General features: G+C 45.0%; 1 protein-coding gene across 3 annotated transcripts in view; it reads right to left on the reverse strand.

Annotated features, from left to right (window-relative positions):
• Positions 1-1,099: 1,099 nt before the first annotated feature.
• Positions 1,100-23,079, reverse strand: part of LOC139572375 (basal cell adhesion molecule-like) — an 85,090-nt gene continuing 63,110 nt past the window's right edge. Inside the window, exons 4-17 of one of the 3 annotated variants that reach the window (XM_071395107.1) lie at positions 21,923-21,990; positions 21,202-21,298; positions 18,615-18,797; positions 18,023-18,144; positions 17,690-17,837; positions 17,419-17,534; positions 14,064-14,205; positions 11,640-11,764; positions 11,282-11,423; positions 11,002-11,037; positions 10,407-10,427; positions 9,617-9,758; positions 9,227-9,325; positions 1,100-1,254 (exon numbers count right to left, since the gene is read on the reverse strand). In XM_071395107.1, coding sequence (XP_071251208.1) covers positions 1,233-1,254; positions 9,227-9,325; positions 9,617-9,758; positions 10,407-10,427; positions 11,002-11,037; positions 11,282-11,423; positions 11,640-11,764; positions 14,064-14,205; positions 17,419-17,534; positions 17,690-17,837; positions 18,023-18,144; positions 18,615-18,797; positions 21,202-21,298; positions 21,923-21,990 — 1,463 coding nt within the window. In that variant the 3' untranslated portion in view covers positions 1,100-1,232. Of the gene's footprint in view, positions 1,255-9,226; positions 9,326-9,612; positions 9,759-10,406; positions 10,428-11,001; positions 11,038-11,281; positions 11,424-11,639; positions 11,765-14,063; positions 14,206-17,418; positions 17,535-17,689; positions 17,838-18,022; positions 18,145-18,614; positions 18,798-21,201; positions 21,299-21,922; positions 21,991-23,079 lie in introns of those variants that run through there. The other 2 variants (XM_071395105.1, XM_071395106.1) reach the window with 2 other exon arrangements.

Genomic DNA, 23,079 nt, shown 5'->3' on the forward strand with positions numbered 1-23,079 from the left:
CCTCACGTATACAGTAAGCCTCCATTTGATTGACAGGTTATACAGTATTCCGTTTGCAGAGACAGAGCAACAAAAAGAAGAAAACAAATGACCAGATACATAATATACATTTCGTCAACATTTTGGAACTAATTTGTACACCGAATAGCTTGTCATTTTTGTTGCTTTTTGGTTTGAGAAAAAATACATTTACACAGGAAGGGATCAGGAAGTTAGAAATTGTCTCGGCTGTTGCTAAGGTAACAGCTGAAAGGAATTTGAATAAATGAATAAACATTCTAGATTTGAAATGAAAAACTAAACAATGAATTGATACACAGGGACTAGAGTCTTCTATTTCCTGTCATCCTGTAAAGAGAGGACTCTGGCCAGGACCAAAGCAAACAGGGAGATAGGGGTATGTTCCCCCAGCTTAGAACAGTCTAGAATTATATACAGTACTATAGGCTCTTATCAGAAGGCCGGAGTGGATTTAGGCTGGAATGACTTTTGACTTGTATAAGTGGGCCTGGCTTGCCTTGTTTGACTGAAAAGGTTTGTCAGAAAGTACATCTGCAGTATCGTGCCTAATATGCTGCTGGTCATCGTCTTGGGCAAAGAATATGATCATTAAGTTTGATGTAACAGTAGGCACGGTCAATCTCTATGTTACGGGATAGAATTCAGAGTGACACAATAATCAGCGTAGGGATAAATAGAGTAGGATGACAGTTTGTGTTATCCCATGTCCACCAGAATGGGCTAGATGCAGACTCCACACAGAACAGACACATCCACTACACTGACTGAACAAAGAACAACCCACAGCTCAGATACACAATGCAATACAGCACACACAAACACACACTCACACGCACACACACTCCTGCAACACACAGTGACTTAATGGCATTTTGTGTTTGGATTGGGGTAGAAAAGAGTTACTGTGGCTAGAGTCATGTTGGACACGTTTACTGTGCAGCTCTATTCTACACGGTCAACCAAGAGTTGTAATTGGTGGACAGGGATTACGCTCTGATAATGTCATGATGAAGTCAGTTGATGTCCAGTGATGTATTAGGTCTCATGTTTAAATACCCCCCCCCCATGGTTACCCCACATCCCTACAAAAACACCCTCCCATTACACCGTCTTTTCTCCCTCAGTCCGATTCCTCCCTCTATCAAAAATAAAACAAGCCCTGCTGTCGTTTTTTATCCATCCCTTCATCCCTCTCTTTCTGTCTTCTTGCGTCAAATTCTCCTCTGTTCCTCACTGTGGAAGACAACACAAAGCACTAGTAAATCCTTTGAGTCAATACAACATCATGAGATATTATATAAGTCAGGGATCATCAACTAGATTCAACCAACTGGCTGATTTTTTATTGAGCGGATGGTCGGGGGGCCGGAACGTAATTACAAATCATTTGTAGACTGCATATTGACCTCCAGAAGCCCAAACAGATATAATGTTTGACTAAAACATAATTATTTCAAACCTTCCATACATTTGTATACGATCACGTGTCTCTCTATTATGCATGGGAATATTTGGGAAGACTTCTTCAATAAAAATTACTTGGAGCTGATTTCCTGGTGTTTTTCCAGTCTTTTTATATATAATATAATATTTAAATATATATATACAGTTGAAGTCAGAAGTTTACATACACCTCAGCCAAATACATTTAAACTCAGTTTTTCACAATTCCTGAGATTTAATCCTAGTAAAAATTCCCTGTCTTAGGTCAGTTAGGATCACCACTTTATTTTAAGGATGTGAAATGTCAGAATAATAGTAGAGAGAATGATTTATTTCAGCTTTTATTTCTTTCATCACATTCCCAGTGGGTCAGAAGTTTACATACACTCAATTAGTATTTGGTAGCATTGCCTTTAAAATTGTTTAACTTGGGTCAAACGTTTCAGGTAGCCTTCCACAAGCTTCCCACAATAAGTTGGGTGAATTTTGGCCCATTCCTCCTGACAGAGCTGGTGTAACTGAGTCAGGTTTGTAGGCCTCCTTGCTCGCACACGCTTTTTCAGTTCTGCTCACAAATTTTCTATAGGACTGAGGTCAGGGCTTTGTGATGGCCACTCTAATACCTTGACTTTGTTGTCCTTAAGCCATTTTGCCACAACTTTGGAAGTATGCTTGGGGTCATTGTCCATTTGGAAGACCCATTTGCAACCAAGCTTTAACTTCCTGACTGATGCCTTGAGATGTTGCTTCAATATATCCACATAGTTTTCCATCTTCATGATGCCATATATTTTGTGAAGTGGACCAGTCCCTCCTGCAGCAAAGCACCCCCACAACATGATGCTGCCACCCCCGTGCTTCACGGTTGGGATGGTGTGCTTCACGGTTGGGATGGTGTTCTTCGGCTTGCAAGCCTCCCCCTTTTTCCTCCAAACATAACAATGGTCATTATGGCCAAACAGTTCTATTTTTGTTTCATCAGACCAGAGGACATTTCTCCAAAAAGTACGATCTTTGTCCCCATGTGCAGTTGCAAACCGTAGTCTGGCTTTTTTTATGGCAGTTTTGGAGCAATGGCTTCCTCCTTGCTGAGCGTCCTTTCAGGTTATGTCGATATAGGACTAGTTTTACTGTGGATATAGATACTTTTGTACCGGTTTCCTCCAGCGTCTTCACAAGGTCCTTTGCTGTTGTTCTGGGATTGATTTGCACTTTTCGCACCAAAGTACGTTCATCTCTAGGAAACAGAACACGTCTCCTTCCTGAGCGGTATGACGGCTGCGTGGTCCCATGGTGTTTATACTTGCGTACTATTGTTTGTACAGATGAACGTGGTACCTTCAGGCGTTTGGAAATTGCTCCCAAGGATGAACCACACTTGTGGAGGTCTACAATTGTTTTCTGAGGTCTGGCTGAGTTCTTTTGATTTTCCCATGATGTCAAGCAAAGAGGCACTGAGTTTGAAGGTAGGCCTTGAAGTACATCCACAGGTACACCTCCAAATGACTCAAATTATGTCAAATAGCCTATCAGAAGCTTCTAAAGCCATGACATCATTTTCTGGAATTTTCCAAGCTGTTTATAGGCACAGTCAACATAGTGTATGTAAACGTCTGACCCACTGGAATTGTGATACAGTAAATTATAAGTTAAATAATCTGTCTGTAAACAATTGTTGGAAAAATTACTTGTGTCATGTCCAAAGTAGATGTCCTAACCGACTTGCCAAAACTATAGTTTGTTGACAAGAAATTTGTGGAGTGGTTGAAAAACAAGTTTTAATGACTCCAACCTAAGTGTATGTAAACTTCCGACTTCAACAGTATATACACACACACATATATATATATATATATATGTGTGTGTATATACAGTTATATATATATAGTTATATATATATATATATATATAACTATATATATATAACTGTATATACACACACATATATATATATATATGTGTGTATATACAGTGGGGAGAACAAGTATTTGATACACTGCCAATTTTGCAGGTTTTCCTACTTACAAAGCATGTAGAGGTCTGTAATTTTTATCATAGGTACACTTCAACTGTGAGAGACGGAATCTAAAACAAAAATCCAGAAAATCACATTGTATGATTTTTAAGTAATTAATTTGCATTTTATTGCATGACATAAGTATTTGATCACCTACCAACCAGTAAGAATTCCGGCTCTCACAGACCTGTTAGTTTTTCTTTAAGAAGCCCTCCTGTTCTCCACTCATTACCTGTATTAACTGCACCTGTTTGAACTCGTTACCTGTATAAAAGACACCTGTCCACACACTCAATCAAACAGACTCCAACCTCTCCACAATGGCCAAGACCAGAGAGCTGTGTAAGGACATCAGGGATAAAATTGTAGACCTGCACAAGGCTGGGATGGGCTACAGGACAATAGGCAAGCAGCTTGGTGAGAAGGCAACAACTGTTGGCGCAATTATTAGAAAATAGAAGAAAATAGAAGAAGTTCAAGATGATGGTCAATCACCCTCGGTCTGGGGCTCCATGCAAGATCTCACCTCGTGGGGCATCAATGATCATGAGGAAGGTGAGGGATCAGCCCAGAACTACACGGCAGGACCTGGTCAATGACCTGAAGAGAGCTGGGACCACAGTCTCAAAGAAAACCATTAGTAACACACTACGCCGTCATGGATTAAAATCCTGCAGCGCACACAAGGTCCCCCTGCTCAAGCAGGCGCATGTCCAGGCCCGTCTGAAGTTTGCCAATGACCATCTGGATGATCCAGAGGAGGAATGGGAGAAGGTCATGTGGTCTGATGATTCAAAAATAGAGCTTTTTGGTCTAAACTCCACTCGCCGTGTTTGGAGGAAGAAGAAGGATGAGTACAACCCCAAGAACACCATCCCAACCGTGAAGCGTGGAGGTGGAAACATCATTCTTTGGGGATGCTTTTCTGCAAAGGGGACAGGACGACTGCACCGTATTGAGGGGAGGATGGATGGGGCCATGTATTGCGAGATCTTAGCCAACAACCTCCTTCCCTCAGTAAGAGCATTGATGATGGGTCGTGGCTGGGTCTTCCAGCATGACAACGACCCGAAACACACAGCCAGGGCAACTAAGGAGTGGCTCCGTAAGAAGTATCTCAAGGTCCTGGAGTGGCCTAGCCAGTCTCCAGACCTGAACCCAATAGAAAATCTTTGGAGGAAGCTGAAAGTCCGTATTGCCCAGCGACAGCCCCGAAACCTGAAGGATCTGGAGAAGGTCTGTATGGAGGAGTGGGCCAAAATCCCTGCTGCAGTGTGTGCAAACCTGGTCAAGAACTACAGGAAACGTATGATCTCTGTAATTGCAAACAAAGAATTCTGTACCAAATATTAAGTTCTGCTTTTCTGATGTATCAAATACTTATGTCATGCAATAAAATGCTAATTAATTACTTAAAAATCATACAATGTGATTTTCGGGATTTTTGTTTTAGATTCCGTCTCTCACAGTTGAAGTGTACCTATGATAAAAATTACAGACCTCTACATGCTTTGTAAGTAGGAAAATCTGCAAAATCGGCAGTGTATCAAATACTTGTTCTCCCCACTGTATATACTGTTGAAGTCGGAAGTTTACATACACTTAGGTTGGAGTCATTAAAACTTGTTTTTCAACCACTCCACAAATTTCTTGTCAACAAACTATAGTTTTGGCAAGTCGGTTAGGATAGAGAGAGAGAGGTTATAGAGAGAGAGAGAGAGAGAGAGAGAGAGAGAGAGAGAGAGAGAGAGAGAGAGAGAGAGAGAGAGAGAGAGAGAGAGAGAGAGAGAGAGAGAGAGAGAGGGAGAGAGAGAGAGAGAGAGAGAGAGAGAGAGAGAGAGAGAGAGAGAGAGAGAGAGAGAGAGAGAGAGAGAGAGAGAGAGAGAGTACCAGTCAAAAGTTTGGACACAACTACTCATTCAAGGGTTTTTCTTTATTTGTACTATTTTCTACATTGTAGGTCATATTCATGATGACACTGTAGCTGTAACGATTCCAGCCAAACCCAGATGTTATTCTAGGCCAATGCTTTCGTTTCCTGATCTTCTCTCCTCATGAATAGCTATTGGGTGATTACTCATGAAACTAGAACTAAACAAAACTTTTCACAACATTTAATCCATAGAAAGGTCATTTGGAAGAATGATTGTTGACATATATTTGACATTTGTATCTGAAAGTGTAACAGTACAGCTTCCGTCCCTCTCCTCTCCTACCTGTGCTCGAACCAGGGACCCTCTGCACACATCGACAACAGCCACCCTCAAAGCATCGTTACCCATTGCGCCACAAAAGCCGCGGCCCTTGCTGAGCAAGGGGAACAATTACTTCAAGGTCTCAGGGCGAGTGACGTCACCGATTGAAATGCTATTAGCGCGCACCACCGCTAGCCATTTCACATCAGTTACAAAAGCATAATTGAGAAATAACTCATTAATGTATAATATTTGCAACATTTTGACCTCACCCAGGCCTCCTTTAAGACTCCATGATGTTTCATCTGTAGGATCTACAAATCTAAAGTTGGTGTTATATAAAGCTTTACTACTTGCCCTGTATTATGAGTAGTATTTTGATTTTAATAACACATTTCTTACATAAGTGTATGAATATTGAAAAATACAAACATGACTATGGAAAATATATACATTGCTCAAAAAAATAAAGGGAACACTTAAACAGCACAATGTAACTCCAAGTCAATCACACTTCTGTGAAATCAAACTGTCCACTTAGGAAGCAACACTGATTGACAATAAATTTCACATGCTGTTGGGCAAATGGAATAGACAAAAGGTGGAAATTATTGGCAATTAGCAAGACACCCCTAATAAAGAAGTGGTTCTGCAGGTGGTGACCACAGACCACTTCTCAGTTCCTATGCTTCCTGGCTGATGTTTTGGTCACTTTTGAATGCTGGCGGTGCTTTCACTCTAGTGGTAGCATGAGACGGAGTCTACAACCCACACAATTGGCTCAGGTAGTGCAGCTCATCCAGGATGGCACATCAATGCGAGCTGTGGCAAGAAGGTTTGCTGTGTCTGTCAGCGTAGTGTCCAGAGCATGGAGGCGCTACCAGGAGACAGGCCAGTACATCAGGAGACGTGGAGGAGGCCGTAGGAGGGCAATAACCCAGCAGCAGAACCGCTACCTCCGCCTTTGTGCAAGGAGGAGCACTGCCAGAGCCCTGCAAAATGACCTCCAGCAGGCCACAAATGTGCATGTGTCTGCTCAAACGGTCAGAAACAGACTCCATGAGGGTGCTATGAGGGCCCGATGTCCACAGGTGGGGGTTGTGCTTACAGCCCAACACCGTGCAGGACGTTTGGCATTTGCCAGAGAACACCAAGATTGGCAAATTCGCCACTGGCGCCCTGTGCTCTTCACAGATGAAAGCAGGTTCACACGCACATGTGACAGACGTGACAGAGTCTGGAGACGCCGTGGAGAACGTTCTGCTGCCTACAACATCCTCCAGCATGACCGGTTTGGCGGTGGGTCAGTCATGGTGTGGGGTGGCATTTCTTTGGGGGGCCGCACAGCCCTCCATGTGCTCGCCAGAGGTAGCCTGACTGCCATTAGGTACCGAGATGAGATCCTCAGACCCCTTGTGAGACCATATGCTGGTGCGGTTGGCCCTGGGTTCCTCCTAATGCAAGACAATGCTAGACCTCATGTGGCTGGAGTGTGTCAGCAGTTCCTGCAAGAGGAAGGCATTGATGCTATGGACTGGCCCGCCCGTTCCTCAGACCTGAATCCAATTGAGCACATCTGGGACATCATGTCTCGCTCCATCCACCAATGCCACGTTGCACCACAGACTGTCCAGGAGTTGGCGGATGCTTTAGTCCAGGTCTGGGAGGAGATCCCTCAGGAGACCATCCGCCACCTCATCAGGAGCATGCCCAGGCATTATAGGGAGGTCATACAGGCACGTGGAGGCCACACACACTACTGAGCCTCATTTTGACTTGTTCTAAGGACATTACATCAAAGTTGGATCAGCCTGTAGTGTGGTTTTCCACTTTCATTTTGAGTGTGACTCCAAATCCAGACCTCCATGGGTTGATAAATTTGATTTCCATTGATCATTTCTGTGTGATTTTGTTGTCATCACATTCAACTATGTAAATAAAAAAGTATTTAATAAGAATATTTCATTCATTCAGATCTAGGATGGGTTATTTTAGTGTTCCCTTTATTTTTTTGAGCAGTGTATATTAGATTTGGCACATTGTTCAATATATCGTTGAACATAATATAATCTACGGCATATCAAAGTTCTAGAGTGGGATCTCTGTTACTTTTAGAGTTGTGATATTTCCATATTTCTACATTCATGTTTATATTTTTGTATATGAATAAATTAATGTAAGAAAATTGTTATTGAAATCAAAATACTACTCATATTACAGAGCAAGCGGTAAAACTTTATATAACACCAACTTTAGATTTGTAGATCCTACAGATGAAACATCATGGAGTCTTAAATGAGGCCTGTGTGAGGTCAAAATGTCACAAGTATTCCAACTTCAATTAATTATGTCTCAATTATGCATTAACTTCTTATGGCTGGGTGGCAGTATTGAGTAGCTTGGATGAAAAGGTGCCCAGAGTAAACTGCCTGCTACTCAGGCTTAGAGGCTAAGATATGCATATTATTAGTGGATTTGGATAGAAAACACTCTGAAGTTTCTAAAACTGTTTGAATGATGTCTGTGAGTATAACAGAACTCATATGGCAGGCAAAAATCTGATAAAAAATCCAACCAGGAAGTGGGAAATCTGAGGTTTGTAGGTTTGGCTATCCAATATACAGTGGGATATTGGTCATTTTGCACTTCCTAAGGCTTCCATTAGATGTCAACTGTCTTTAAAACCTTGTTTGATGCTTCTACTGTGAGGAATGAGGGAAGGAGAGCTCTTTGAGTCAGGTGTCTGGCACGAGCTGAACATGCGCGGTCACGTGAGAGCGACCTGCTTTCCATCGCATTTCTGAAGACAAAGGAATTCTCCGGTTGAAACATTATTGAAGATTTATGTTAAAAACATCCTAAAGATTGATTCTATACATCGTTTGACATGTTTCTACGGACTGTAACAGGACTTTTTGGACTTTTCGTCCGTACTTTCCGCTGGACTTGCACGCGCGTCGTGAGTTTAGATTGTGTACTGAACGCGCGAACAACAAGGAGGAATTTGGACATAAATGATGGACATGATCGAACAAAACAAACATTTATTGTGGAACTGGGATTCCTGGGAGTGCATTCTGATGAAGATCATCAAAGGTAAGTGAATATTTATAATACTATTTCTGACTTCTGTTGACTCCAAAAAATGGCGGATATCTTTATGGCTTTTTGGGCTCTGAGCGCTGTACTCAGATTATAGCATGGTGTGCTTTTTCCGTAAAGTTTTTTTGAAATCTGACACAGCGGTTGCATTAAGGAAAGGTTTATCTAAAGTTCCATGTTTAATACTTATATATCGATATCGATCCCGTTAACGGGATCTCAGCCGTAAGAAGTTTTAAGATACAAATGTCAAATATACAGTATGACAGCAATCCTTCCTCCAAAGGACACTTCTATGGATTTCATTCCGTGAAAATTGTTTTGTTCTAGTTTAGTAGTTTAGTGAGGAATCACCCTATTCTGATGTAAGAACTGTGCATATAAACATATAAACCAATCCCCCCTTCTCCTACCACTACTGTCCCGCCAGTGACCCCTGCCCTCTGACCTCTGCTGTGCTGCTGGCTTGTTCAAGAGGCCAGCTTCTTCATTGGCCTTTTCTGTCTTCATCTCCACCACAATGTCATTATTCACATCCCCACTTGCCCTGCAGGAGAGACACATAGAGGAGGCAGAGAGAGAGAGGGATAACATAGAGAGAGAGAGGGAGAGGTAGCATAGCGAGAGAGAGAGATAGGTTGATAGAAGGAGAGAACATGAACAGACAGACGGCGAGAGAAAAGGTAGAAGGTTAGCAGAGGGAGGTAAAATACAGTAAAGAGAACAGGGAGTCTGTACTCCAATGATCACAATGCCTTTCTTTAGAAACAGTTTCAAAACCCCTCCTCCTATCCCCTCAGCTCTCCCCCTCCCTCCCTCCCTCCCTCCTGTTACTCACACTTCCTTATTGTCCTTCTTGCTGCAGGGCAGCTTGCCCTTCTTGTTGAGGAAGTAGAGGAGTGCCACCAGCAGCAGCAGCATTAGGACACACACCACCACGGCTATCACCACGCCACTGGAGCCACCCTGCTGCTTATCAGCTAGGGGCATGGAGAGATGGAGGGAGAGATGAAGGCATGGGGGGAGAGGTGGAGAAGGGAGAGGTTGGATGGAAAGTGAAGTTAGAGGGGATGGATGGGGTGAGGTGAGAGGAGAGGAGAAAGAGGTAGGGAGGAGGGATGGGAGAAGGAGTTGGTGGGAGGTGAGGAGGGATAAGGGGGAGAAGGGTTGAAGAAGGAGGGACAGCGATGGAGGCAAGAGAGGGGATGGAGTGGAGGGGTAGGGGTGGGTAATGGAAGAGGGGAGGTGAGGGGGTGTAGGGGCGGAAATGGGATGGGTGAGGTTGGGAGGAGAACAATGGATGGGTGGAGGGGAGAGGAGGAGAGGAGAGGGGGAAACGGGGAAAGGGGGGGAGGTTTGTTCAGCTTTGATTGAGATGACAATAGTGTGGTGGGGCTAAGAGGGGGGCCTACACACACACACACACACACACACACACACACACACACACACACACACACACACACACACACACACACACACACACACACACACACACAGGCAGACACAGACATACACACACCACACTACAGTCTCCTACATACACACATTTTCACAAACACACCTTTTCTCTCTGTATCACATACACATAGTGTAACACACATACACACAGAGGTATTTGTACAGACCTGTTTTAAGCACATGGTTCCCTTTGAGCAGCATTTTGAAAGAAAGACAGTTCCTCAGACCCACTGCATAGCAAAGCAACACACACCGCACCACTATGTGCACCCACTAACAACCAACAACACACATACTAGTGTACAAACACAGCCACCACAACATACACGCACACACACTAGTGTAGAAACACACACACATTCTAGAGTTACAACTACTCACAAGCCCACAGCAACTGAAAAGCACAGCACAGGGAGGAAAAAGAGTGAAAGAGAAGAACGCAGTGGGAAAAAGAAGTGACAAAGACACGCCGAGAAAAGAAAAGAGTGGAAGAGGATAGAATAGAATATCATCCTTTATTACCCCCCAAGGGGAGAGAAAAGTCGCAGCATCCACAAAATATAGGAGAGACATCATACAAAGATGACAAACAAAACACAATATACAATATCCACAGTGTTCAGTAGTAGTTCAGTAGAGAAATATACAATGTACAGTACAGTAGAGTGCTGGGAGGAAGGGTGAAGTACTACAGGCTATATACAACACAGAGTCCTGACAGCAGGGCGGAAAGGAGGAGGGAGAAGACGGATAAGTGTCTACCTCTGCCTGCATCATTGGCTGCGTTGGGATCGACGGCTGCAGGGAGAGGAGAGGAACCGGGTTAGACTACAGTTTACTGTTACACCACAATGGAGGAGAGAGAGAGAGAGAGAGAGAGAGAGAGAGAGAGAGAGAGAGAGAGAGAGAGAGAGAGAGAGAGAGAGAGAGAGAGAGAGAGAGAGAGAGAGAGAGAGAGAGAGAGAGAGAGAGAGAGAGAGAGAGAGAGAGAGAGAGAAACTGAGTGATAAGAAAGTTAAGAGAAGTGGAGGGCCATACTGACCTTGTTTGATGGTGACTTTGAAGGCCTGAGAGGCTTCTCCGTGGTCGTTACTGGCCTCGCAGGTGACCCCGTCCTTCACGACCGCAGCACTGGCCTTCAGCATGACCATACTGACCACCTTGTTACCTTTCACCGACACCGACTGGGAGAGGAGGGGTGAGAGAGGGGGGGAGGGAGGGGGGGAGAGAGAGAGATGGGTTTAAATTAGAGGAGTTGTTCTGAGAGCTCATAACATAACTCCACGAAACTTTGTCAACGCACACAATGCACACGTGCACACACACACACACACACACACACACTTGTGCACACACACACACACCCGCGCGCACACACACACACACACAAGCACACTCACCTCCTTTCCTGAGGGTGTCCAGGTGAACTGTGGGGCAGGATGTCCGTGAGCAGAGCAGGACAGAGTCACCATGTCTCCCTCCTTCTCCACCATTCCATCAACAGCTGCATCTATCTCAGGTTTACCTAGAGAGAGGGAGGGAGAGAGGAGAGAGAGGGGGGAGAGGTAAAGAGACAGGGACGGAGAGTGGTAGAGGAAGAGGGGGAGGAGAGAGGGAGAAGGGAGAGAGGTAGAGAGAGAGGGAGGGGGTGGGAGAAAGGTAGAGGTAAAGGGAGAGAAGAGAGAGGGAGGAGGGCAAGAGGTGGAGAGAAAGGGAGGGAGAGAGAGGGGGAGGGGGAGGGTGAAAGAGGTAAAGAGACAGGGAGGGAGAGTGGTAGAGGTAGAGGGGGAGGAGAGAGGGAGGAGGGAGAGGGGTAGAGAGAGAGGGAGGGGGTGGGAGAAAGGTAGAGGTAACGGGAGAGAAGAGAGAGGGAGGAGGGAGAGAGGTAGAGAGAAGGGGGTGGAGGAGGGTAGGGAGGTGCAGAGAGATATAGATTGGGAAGAAAGTGGGAGAGAGGAAAAAGAGAGGGATGGATACAGAGAGAAAGAGGAGGGAGAGAATGGCAGGAAATAAAATAACAATTAAAGTCCACCACAGGAAGAGATATACTGTTCCATCACCACTTCCTTTACTCCATCTGAGTCTTATGATATACTGTTCCATCACCACTTCCTTTACGCCATCTGAGTCTTATGATATACTGTTCCATCACCACTTCCTTTACTCCATCTGAGTCTTATGATATACTGTTCCATCACCACTTCCTTTACTCCATCTGAGTCTTATGATATACTGTTCCATCACCACTTCCTTTACGCCATCTGAGTCTTATGATATACTGTTCCATCACCACTTCCTTTACTCCATCTGAGTCTTATGATATACTGTTCCATCACCACTTCCTTTACTCCATCTGAGTCTTATGAAATACTGTTCCATCACCACTTCCTTTACTCCATCTGAGTCTTATGATATACTGTTCCATCACCACTTCCTTTACGCCATCTGAGTCTTATGATATACTGTTCCATCACCACTTCCTTTACGCCATCTGAGTCTTATGATATACTGTTCCATCACCACTTCCTTTACTCCATCTGAGTCTTATGATATACTGTTCCATCACCACTTCCTTTACTCCATCTGAGTCTTATGATATACTGTTCCATCACCACTTCCTTTACTCCATCTGAGTCTTAAGATATACTGTTCCATCACCACTTCCTTTACGCCATCTGAGTCTTATGATATACTGTTCCATCACCACTTCCTTTACGCCATCTGAGTCTTATGATATACTGTTCCATCACCACTTCCTTTACGCCATCTGAGTCTTATGATATACTGTTCCATCACCACTTCCTTTACGCCATCTGAGTCTTATGATATACTGTTCCATCACCACTTCCTTTACGCCATCTGAGTCTTATGATATACTGTTCCATCACCACTTCCTTTACGCCATCTGAGTCTTATGATATACTGTTCCATCACCACTTCCTTTACGCCATCTGAGTCTTATGATATACTGTTCCATCACCACTTCCTTTACGCCATCTGAGTCTTATGATATACTGTTCCATCACCACTTCCTTTACGCCATCTGAGTCTAATGATATACTGTTCCATCACCACTTCCTTTACTCCATCTGAGTCTTATGATATACTGTACCATCACCACTTCCTTTACTCCATCTGAGTCTTATGATATACTGTTCCATCACCACTTCCTTTACTCCATCTGAGTCTTATGATATACTGTTCCATCACCACTTCCTTTACTCCATCTGAGTCTTATGATATACTGTTCCATCACCACTTCCTTTACTCCATCTGAGTCTTATGAAATACTGTTCCATCACCACTTCCTTTACTCCATCTGAGTCTTATGAAATACTGTTCCATCACCACTTCCTTTACTCCATCTGAGTCTTATGATATACTGTTCCATCACCACTTCCTTTACTCCATCTGAGTCTTATGAAATACTGTTCCATCACCACTTCCTTTACGCCATCTGAGTCTTATGATATACTGTTCCATCACCACTTCCTTTACTCCATCTGAGTCTTATGATATACTGTTCCATCACCACTTCCTTTACTCCATCTGAGTCTTATGATATACTGTTCCATCACCACTTCCTTTACTCCATCTGAGTCTTATGATATACTGTTCCATCACCACTTCCTTTACTCCATCTGAGTCTTATGATATACTGTTCCATCACCACTTCCTTTACTCCATCTGAGTCTTATCTATCTATACATTAAGAAGCCCTGTAGTCCTGTCTGAACAATCTCAGAACCACCACAGGGTCACTAACTCACAGTCATGTGTGTAGGTGTGTGTGTGTGTTTGTGTGTGGCTGTGCTTCTGTGTACCTGAGACGGTGAGATTGACGCTGGCCTTGGAGGTGAGCCCAAGCACAGAGGGCACTGCGCCCACACAGGAGTACTCGCCAGCTTCAGCGAATGTCACTGACTTCAGAGACAAGACACCAGTCTGAGACAGCACCGTGGAGCCCTGTTGAACACACACAGGTATGAGGTTAGGGGACAGTTGGACACACACTCAATTTCTTTATCTCTTGTTCTTCCACGCCCTCTCCGGTTTCTCACAAAAACTCAGTCCTGCTCAGTACAACCACATTCCTTACCCAGTAACACGTTCACAACAAACAACAGCCAGATCAGAGGTGGACTGGTAGTAACACAGGGAGGAAGCAGGGAGAGGTGGACTGGTAGTAACACAGGGAGGAAGCAGAGAGAGGTGGACTGGTAGTAACACAGGGGGGAAGCAGGGAGAGGTGGACTAGTAGTAACACAGGGGGGAAGCAGGGAGAGGTGGACTGGTAGTAACACGTTCACAACAGGGAGAGGTGGACTGGTAGTAACACAGGGGGGAAGCAGGGAGAGGTGGACTGGTAGTAACACGTTCACAACAGGGAGAGGTGGACTGGTAGTAACACAGGGGGGAAGCAGGGAGAGGTGGACTGGTAGTAACACGTTCACAACAGGGAGAGGTGGACTGGTAGTAACACAGGGAGGAAGCAGGGAGTGGTGGACTGGTAGTAACACAGGGGGGAAGCAGGGAGTGGTGGACTGGTAGTAACACAGGGGGGAAGCAGGGAGTGATGGACTGGTAGTAACACGGGGAGGAAGCAGAGAGAGGTGGACTGGTAGTAACACAGGGGGGAAGCAGGGAGAGGTGGACTGGTAGTAACACGTTCACAACAGGGAGAGGTGGACTGGTAGTAACACAGGGAGGAAGCAGGGAGTGGTGGACTGGTAGTAACACAGGGGGGAAGCAGGGAGTGGTGGACTGGTAGTAACACAGGGGGGAAGCAGGGAGTGATGAACTGGTAGTAACACAGGGAGGAAGCAGGGAGTGGTGGACTGGTAGTAACACAGGGGGGAAGCAGGGAGAGGTGGACTGGTAGTAACACAGGGAGGAAGCAGGGAGAGGTGGACTGGTAGTAACACAGGGAGGAAGCAGAGAGAGGTGGACTGGTAGTAACACAGGGAGGAAGCAGGGAGAGGTGGACTGGTAGTAACACAGGGAGGAAGCAGAGAGAGGTGGACTGGTAGTAACACAGGGAGGAAGCAGGGAGAGGTGGACTGGTAGTAACACAGGGAGGAAGCAGAGAGAGGTGGACTGGTAGTAACACAGGGAGGAAGCAGAGAGAGGTGGACTGGTAGTAACACAGGGAGGAAGCAGGGAGAGGTGGACTGGTAGTAACACAGGGAGGAAGCAGGGAGCGGTGGACTGGTAGTAACACAGGGAGGAAGCAGGGAGAGGTGGACTGGTAGTAACACAGGGAGGAAGCAGGGAGAGGTGGACTGGTAGTAACACAGGGAGGAAGCAGAGAGAGGTGGACTGGTAGTAAAACAGGGAGGAAGCAGGGAGAGGTGGACTGGTAGTAACACAGGGAGGAAGCAGAGAGAGGTGGACTGGTAGTAACACAGGGAGGAAGCAGGGAGCAGTGGACTAGTAGTAACACAGGGAGGAAGCAGAGAGAGATGAACTGGTAGTAACACAGGGAGGAAGCAGAGAGAGGTGGACTGGTAGTAACACAGAGGGGAAGCAGAGAGTGATGAACTGGTAGTAACACAGGGAGGAAGCAGGGAGAGGTGGACTGGTAGTAACACAGGGAGGAAGCAGGGAGAGGTGGACTGGTAGTAACACAGGGAGGAAGCAGAGAGAGGTGGACTGGTAGTAACACAGGGAGGAAGCAGGGAGCGGTGGACTGGTAGTAACACAGGGAGGAAGCAGGGAGAGGTGGACTGGTAGTAACACAGGGAGGAAGCAGAGAGAGGTGGACTGGTAGTAACACAGGGAGGAAGCAGAGAGAGGTGGACTGGTAGTAACACAGGGAGGAAGCAGAGAGAGGTGGACTGGTAGTAACACAGGGAGGAAGCAGGGAGAGGTGGACTGGTAGTAACACAGGGAGGAAGCAGGGAGAGGTGGACTGGTAGTAACACAGGGAGGAAGCAGAGAGAGGTGGACTGGTAGTAACACAGGGAGGAAGCAGAGCGAGGTGGACTGGTAGTAACACAGGGAGGAAGCAGGGAGAGGTGGACTGGTAGTAACACAGGGAGGAAGCAGAGAGAGGTGGACTGGTAGTAACACAGGGAGGAAGCAGAGAGAGGTGGACTGGTAGTAACACAGGGAGGAAGCAGGGAGAGGTGGACTGGTAGTAACACAGAGAGGAGGCAGAGAGAGGTGGACTGGTAGTAACAAAAGGAGGAAGCAGGGAGAGGTGGACTGGTAGTAACACAGGGAGGAAGCAGGGAGAGGTGGACTGGTAGTAACACAGGGAGGAAGCAGGGAGAGATGGACTGGTAGTAACACAGGGAGGAAGCAGGGAGAGGTGGACTGGTAGTAACACAGGGAGGAAGCAGAGAGAGGTGGACTGGTAGTAACACAGGGAGGAAGCAGGGAGAGGTGGACTGGTAGTAACACAGGGAGGAAGCAGAGAGAGGTGGACTGGTAGTAACACAGGGAGGAAGCAGGGAGAGGTGGACTGGTAGTAACACAGGGAGGAAGCAGGGAGCGGTGGACTGGTAGTAACACAGGGAGGAAGCAGGGAGAGGTGGACTGGTAGTAACACAGGGAGGAAGCAGGGAGCGGTGGACTGGTAGTAACACAGGGAGGAAGCAGGGAGAGGTGGACTGGTAGTAACACAGGGAGGAAGCAGGGAGAGATGGACTGGTAGTAACACAGGAAGGAAGCAGGGAGAGGTGGACTGGTAGTAACACAGGGAGGAAGCAGAGAGAGGTGGACTGGTAGTAACACAGAGGGGAAGCAGAGAGTGATGAACTGGTAGTCACACAGGGAGGAAGCAGGGAGGGATGGACTGGTAGTAACACAGCGAGGAAGCAGGGAGTGATGGACTGGTAGTAACACAGGGAGGAAGCAGAGAGAGGTGGACTGGTAGTAACACAGGGAGGAAGCAGGGAGAGGTGGACTGGTAGTAACACAGGGTGGAAGCAGGGAGAGGTGGACTGGTAGTAACACAGGGAGGAAGCAGGGAGAGGTGGACTGCTTGTAAAACAGGGAGGAAGCAGGGAGAGGTGGACTGGTAGTTACACAGGGAGGAAGCAGGGAGAGGTAGACTGGTAGTAACACAGGGAGGAAGCAGGGAGAGGTGGACTGGTAGTTACACAGGGAGGAAGCAGGGAGAGGTGGACTGGTAGTTACACAGGGAGGAAGCAGGGAGAGGTGGACTGGACTTGCCTTCTTCCACTGGACGGTGTGTGTGTCTGAGGCCTTGGTCTTACACTGCAGCTCCACCATGTCTCCCGTCATTGTCGACAATGGACCAGCAGGCCTCACATTCATTGGGTCAATGTCTGAGAGGCAGAGAAAAGAGGGATACAAAGAAAGAGGGGGAGGAGGGAGAGAGAAAGAGGGTGGTGAAGAGAGAGAGGATCTTTTAAAATGGATTATGTTCTAGGATCAAAAGTGTACCACCTCAGGGGAGACAGGAGGATGGATAGATACTCACAGTGGACAGAGAGAGTGACTTCTCCATTAAGATCAGCATCCAGGTTATCAAAGTCGATGGCCGTACACTTGTACACCCCAGCATCCGAACGCTTGACGGACTTCAGAGTCAAAAGTCCCCCTGCAACTCCTTCCTTAATGTTTATCCCCTGAGCATGAGAGAGAGCAAGAAAGAGGGAGCGAGAGAGGGGTGGAGAGAGGGGGGATTGAAAGAGAGAGAGATTATTCAATGATTTATGAGATGAACAGGGTGGACTATGGCAGTACTGTAGGGTTTGTGTATAGCTGCACTGCTGTATAGTCTGAAATGCAGTAAATGTGTGCTGGTCCTTACATCCTTCAAGAACTCAATCTCAGGCTGAGGGTTTCCGTCTGTCTCACACATCATCTTCACCTCGTCACCCTCTCTGATTGGCTCAGTGTTCACCAGGACAAAGGTCGCTGTCTCAGAGGGATCTGGATAAGAGAGGGGGAGAGGGAGGGAGAGAGAGAGAGAGAGGGGGAGGCAGAGGGAGAGAGAGAGAGAGAGAGAGAGAGAGAGAGAGAGAGAGAGAGAGAGAGAGAGAGAGAGAGAGAGAAAGAAAGAGAGGGAGGCAGAGGGAGAGGGAGGGAGAGAGAGAGAGAGAAAGAGAGGGCGGGAGGCAGAGGGAGAGAGAGAGCGAGCGGGAGGGAGGGAGGGAGGCAGAGGGAGAGAGAGAGAGAGGGAGGAAGGCAGAGGGAGAGGGCGAGTTCAAAAGGGTGATGAATGACAGGCTGGTCTCAGGACGGCAGTTTCTGACAACAATAATAGGATGATGGACAGAGAGCACAGGGAGAAAAACAAAGAGTAGGGCAGACAGACAGAGAGACAGAAAACGAGAGAGTAGGAGGGAGAAAGAATGAGAGAGAGTGAGGAGACAGATACAGACAGACAGACAGCCACTCACAGTTGAGGGTGAGGGAGAAGGTGTCAGAGTCGATCTGTTTGATCATGTCGTTGGGCATGCTGTACTCCACGGTGCAGTGGTACACGCTGTCCTTGTCAGCCTTCTGGGGCTGCATCATCAGGGTGCTGGTGATGGTGAACAGACCTGATGCTTCCTTTACCACTGACGGCACCATGTACACCTCTGGAGGGGGAGAGAGAGAGGTAGAACAGAAGGGGTTGACTGGAATGAGACAGAATTAATTCCCGGGATATGCAGTTGTCAGGAATTGACTTGATTTTATGCTTGATGCTTCTGACTGTACAATGTAGTAGTAAATCAAATCAGAAATCTAATCAGATGTTATTGGTCAGATAAACGTGTTTAGCAGATGTTTTCGCGGGTGTAGCGAGATGCTTGTGTTCCTAGCTCCAACAGCGCAGTAGTATCTAACAATACACACAAATGTAAAAAGTAGAAGAATAGAATATACGACGGTATGTATAGACATTATGGACAGTATATGGACAGAATATGTAATATGTCTGTAGAATACTAGAATAAAGTACATACACATGAAGTGGGTAAAATAGTATGTAAACATTATTATGAAGTGGGTAAAATAGTATGTAAACATTACTATGAAGTGGGTAAAATAGTATGTAAACATTATTATGAAGTAGGTAAAATAGTATGTAAACATTATTATGAAGTGGGTAAAATAGTATGTAAACATTATTATGAAGTAGGTAAAATAGTATGTAAACATTACTATGAAGTGGGTAAAATAGTATGTAAACATTATTATGAAGTAGGTAAAATAGTATGTAAACATTACTATGAAGTGGGTAAAATAGTATGTAAACATTATGAAGTGGGTAAAATAGTATGTTAACATTATTTTGAAGTAGGTAAAATAGTATGTAAACATTATTATGAAGTGGGTAAAATAGTATGTAAACATTATTATGAAGTGGGTAAAATAGTATGTAAACATTACTATGAAGTGGGTAAAATAGTATGTAAACATTATTATGAAGTGGGTAAAATAGTATGTAAACATTATTATGAAGTGGGTAAAATAGTATGTAAACATTATTATGAAGTGGGTAAAATAGTATGTAAATATTACTATGAAGTGGGTAAAATAGTATGTAAACATTATTATGAAGTGGGTAAAATAGTATGTAAACATTATTATGAAGTGGGTAAAATAGTATGTAAACATTATTATGAAGTGGGTAAAATAGTATGTAAACATTATTATGAAGTGGGAAAAATAGTATGTAAACATTATTATGAAGTGGGAAAAATAGTATGTAAACATTATTATGAAGTGGGTAAAATAGTATGTAAACATTATTATGAAGTGGGTAAAATAGTATGTAAACATTATTATGAAGTGGGTAAAATAGTATGTAAACATTATTATGAAGTGGGTAAAATAGTATGTAAACATTATTATGAAGTGGGAAAAATAGTATGTAAACATTATTATGAAGTGGGAAAAATAGTATGTAAACATTATTATGAAGTGGGTAAAATAGTATGTAAACATTATTATGAAGTGGGAAAATAGTATGTAAACATTATTATGAAGTGGGTAAAATAGCATGTAAACATTATTATGAAGTGGGTAAAATAGTATGTTAACATTATTATAGTGACCAGTGTTCCATTATTAAAAGGACCAGTGGTTCCATGTCTATGTACATAGCGCAGCAGCCTCTAAGGTGCAGGGTAGAGTAACCAGGAGGTAGCCGGCTAGTGACAGTAACTATGTACATAGCGCAGCAGCCTCTAAGGTGCAGGGTAGAGTAACCAGGAGGTAGCCAGCTAGTGACAGTAACTATGTACATAGCGCAGCAGCCTCTAAGGTGCAGGGTAGAGTAACCAGGAGGTAGCCAGCTAGTGACAGTAACTATGTACATAGCGCAGCAGCCTCTAAGGTGCAGGGTAGAGTAACCAGGAGGTAGCCAGCTAGTGACAGTAACTAAAGTTCAGCCCAGGGTGCTGGGCGGAGGCCGACTGTAGTAATACTGTAGTGGCAGGTGGTTGTAGGACACTGTAAAAAAAAATCTAGCTGTTTCAACTAATTATTAATAAGTAACAGGTCCCATAGCTGGGTTTTGTTTTACATGGTGGCGCAGCAGGAAGATCGGAATGCCCTGAACCAAGAGGTTGTGAGGTCAAATCCCAGGTAAGGAAATTGAATAATAATTACTGTATACATGAACATGCATAATGTAATCATGTCAACATGTGTCACATATGTAAATTGAAAACATGTTAAAAGCACGGTGTGTGTAACTGGTACTTTTTAGGTAAGATGAACAGAGAACCAGTTCTAGTTGAATCAACACACCAGACAAGTTGAGAAAACACATCATTTTAAGTTGACAAAGTTTTTGTCTACGTTTTCTCACATTGGTGCTAAGTTTGGGTCAACAATTATATTTTAGACTGAAAAGTTGAGTAAACAAAAAAAAAGTCTGTGGAATCAGTTACTTAATAATAATTAGTTGAAACAACTAGCATATTTTTGTTTACAGTGTAGTAGTAGTAGTAGTAGTAGTAGTAGTAGTAAGTAGAGGTAGTGTATACTCACTCTCTTTGTTGTCCTTGACCTCAGGCAGAGGCTTGGAGTCCTGGAACCAGATGATCCTGGGCTGGGGGTGACCGTTATGGCTCACACACTGGCCCACCTGACACACACACACACACACACACACACACACACACACACACACACACACACACACACACACACACACACACACACACACACACACACACACACACACACACACAGACAGACAGACAGAGGGGAAAGATACTCAGCAACTGGAGGACAATGGGAGAACATTAGAGGACAATGGAAGAACATTAGAGGACAATGGAAGAACATTAGAGGACAATGGCAGAACATTAGAGGACAATGGAAGAACATTAGAGGACAACGGAAGAACATTGGAGGACAATGGCAGAACATTAGAGGACAATGGAAGAACATTAGAGGACAACGGAAGAACATTGGAGGACAATGGAAGAACATTGGAGGACAACGGAAGAACATTGGAGGACAACGGAAGAACATTAGAGGACAACGGAAGAACATTGGAGGACAATGGAAGAACATTGGAGGACAACGGAAGAACATTGGAGGACAACGGAAGAACATTGGAGGACAATGGAAGAACATTGGAGGACAACGGAAGAACATTGGAGGACAACGGAAGAACATTGGAGGACAACGGAAGAACATTAGAGGACAACGGAAGAACATTGGAGGACAACGGAAGTTTACAGGACAAATAGTTGAAACCAACCTGTGTGGAGGAGTCACCAACAGATAGGGCCTGGTTGGATCCAGTGACCTCTGGCATCTCTGGAGCGACTGAGGAAGAGGGAGTTATATTCTCAGATCAGAGCTTTACAAAATGCAAGTCCACTATTTTCACATTTTCTGATACAGTATATTACGGTATCTGAATTCAAATAAGCATAGCTGTTCCCATGAATATATGCACAGTATATATACAGTATATATATAGTTCCAGTGCAGTCAGACAGGCATTTCTAGGAATACACATGTATTTGGTTGACTGGAAATACTTTGCTATCCCCTTCCTGAACCAATCACAGGACGGAAACACGCAGGGCCTTGACACAGACAGGGTGAGCTCGAGGTGCCAAGCTCACGTCACCCTGAGAGAGACAAGTGCCATTTATTTACTGTAACAGACACACACACATATGCAGTGCATGCACATAAATGCACGTACACACACACACACACACACACACACACACACACACACACACACACACACACACACACACACACACACACACACACACACACACACACACACACACACACACACACACACACAACCACACACACCTCCGATTAGGGCAATGGTAAACATCCCTGTGTGTATTATTCCACTGTGACCTCGGTTGCTGTGGGCTGATACAGGTCACAGACAAGAGACACACTCCTCATTCTCTCTCTCACACAGTGCTGTGTGTTCCCTCTGTTTCTATCTCTCTGTCATCTATGTATCTCTCACTCCCTCGCTCATTCACATGCAAGGTCATGGTATCGCAGCGAGACCACAGCTGCCGTCTGACTATAAAAATAAACAGCAGACATTTAATAACATTGGTGTGATCTTCCTATCTCTATCTCACCTCCCTTTATCTTTCTCTCTATATTTCTCTCTCTCTTCTCCCTCTTTCTCTCTCTCTCTCCTCCCTCTATATTTCTCTCTCTCACCTCCCTTTATCTTTCTCTCTATATTTCTCTCTCTCTTATCCCTCTATCTCTCTCTATCGCTCTCTCTCCCCTCCCTCTATCTATCTCTCTCTCTCCTCCCTCTATCTATCTCTCTCTCTCTATCTCTCTCTCTCCTCCCTCTATCTCTCTCTCTCTATCTCTCTCTCTCTCCTCCCTCTATCTTTCTCTCTCTCTCTATCTCTA

Source organism: Salvelinus alpinus, chromosome 4 (genome assembly GCF_045679555.1).
Source record: "Salvelinus alpinus chromosome 4, SLU_Salpinus.1, whole genome shotgun sequence".
NCBI lineage: Eukaryota > Metazoa > Chordata > Actinopteri > Salmoniformes > Salmonidae > Salvelinus > Salvelinus alpinus.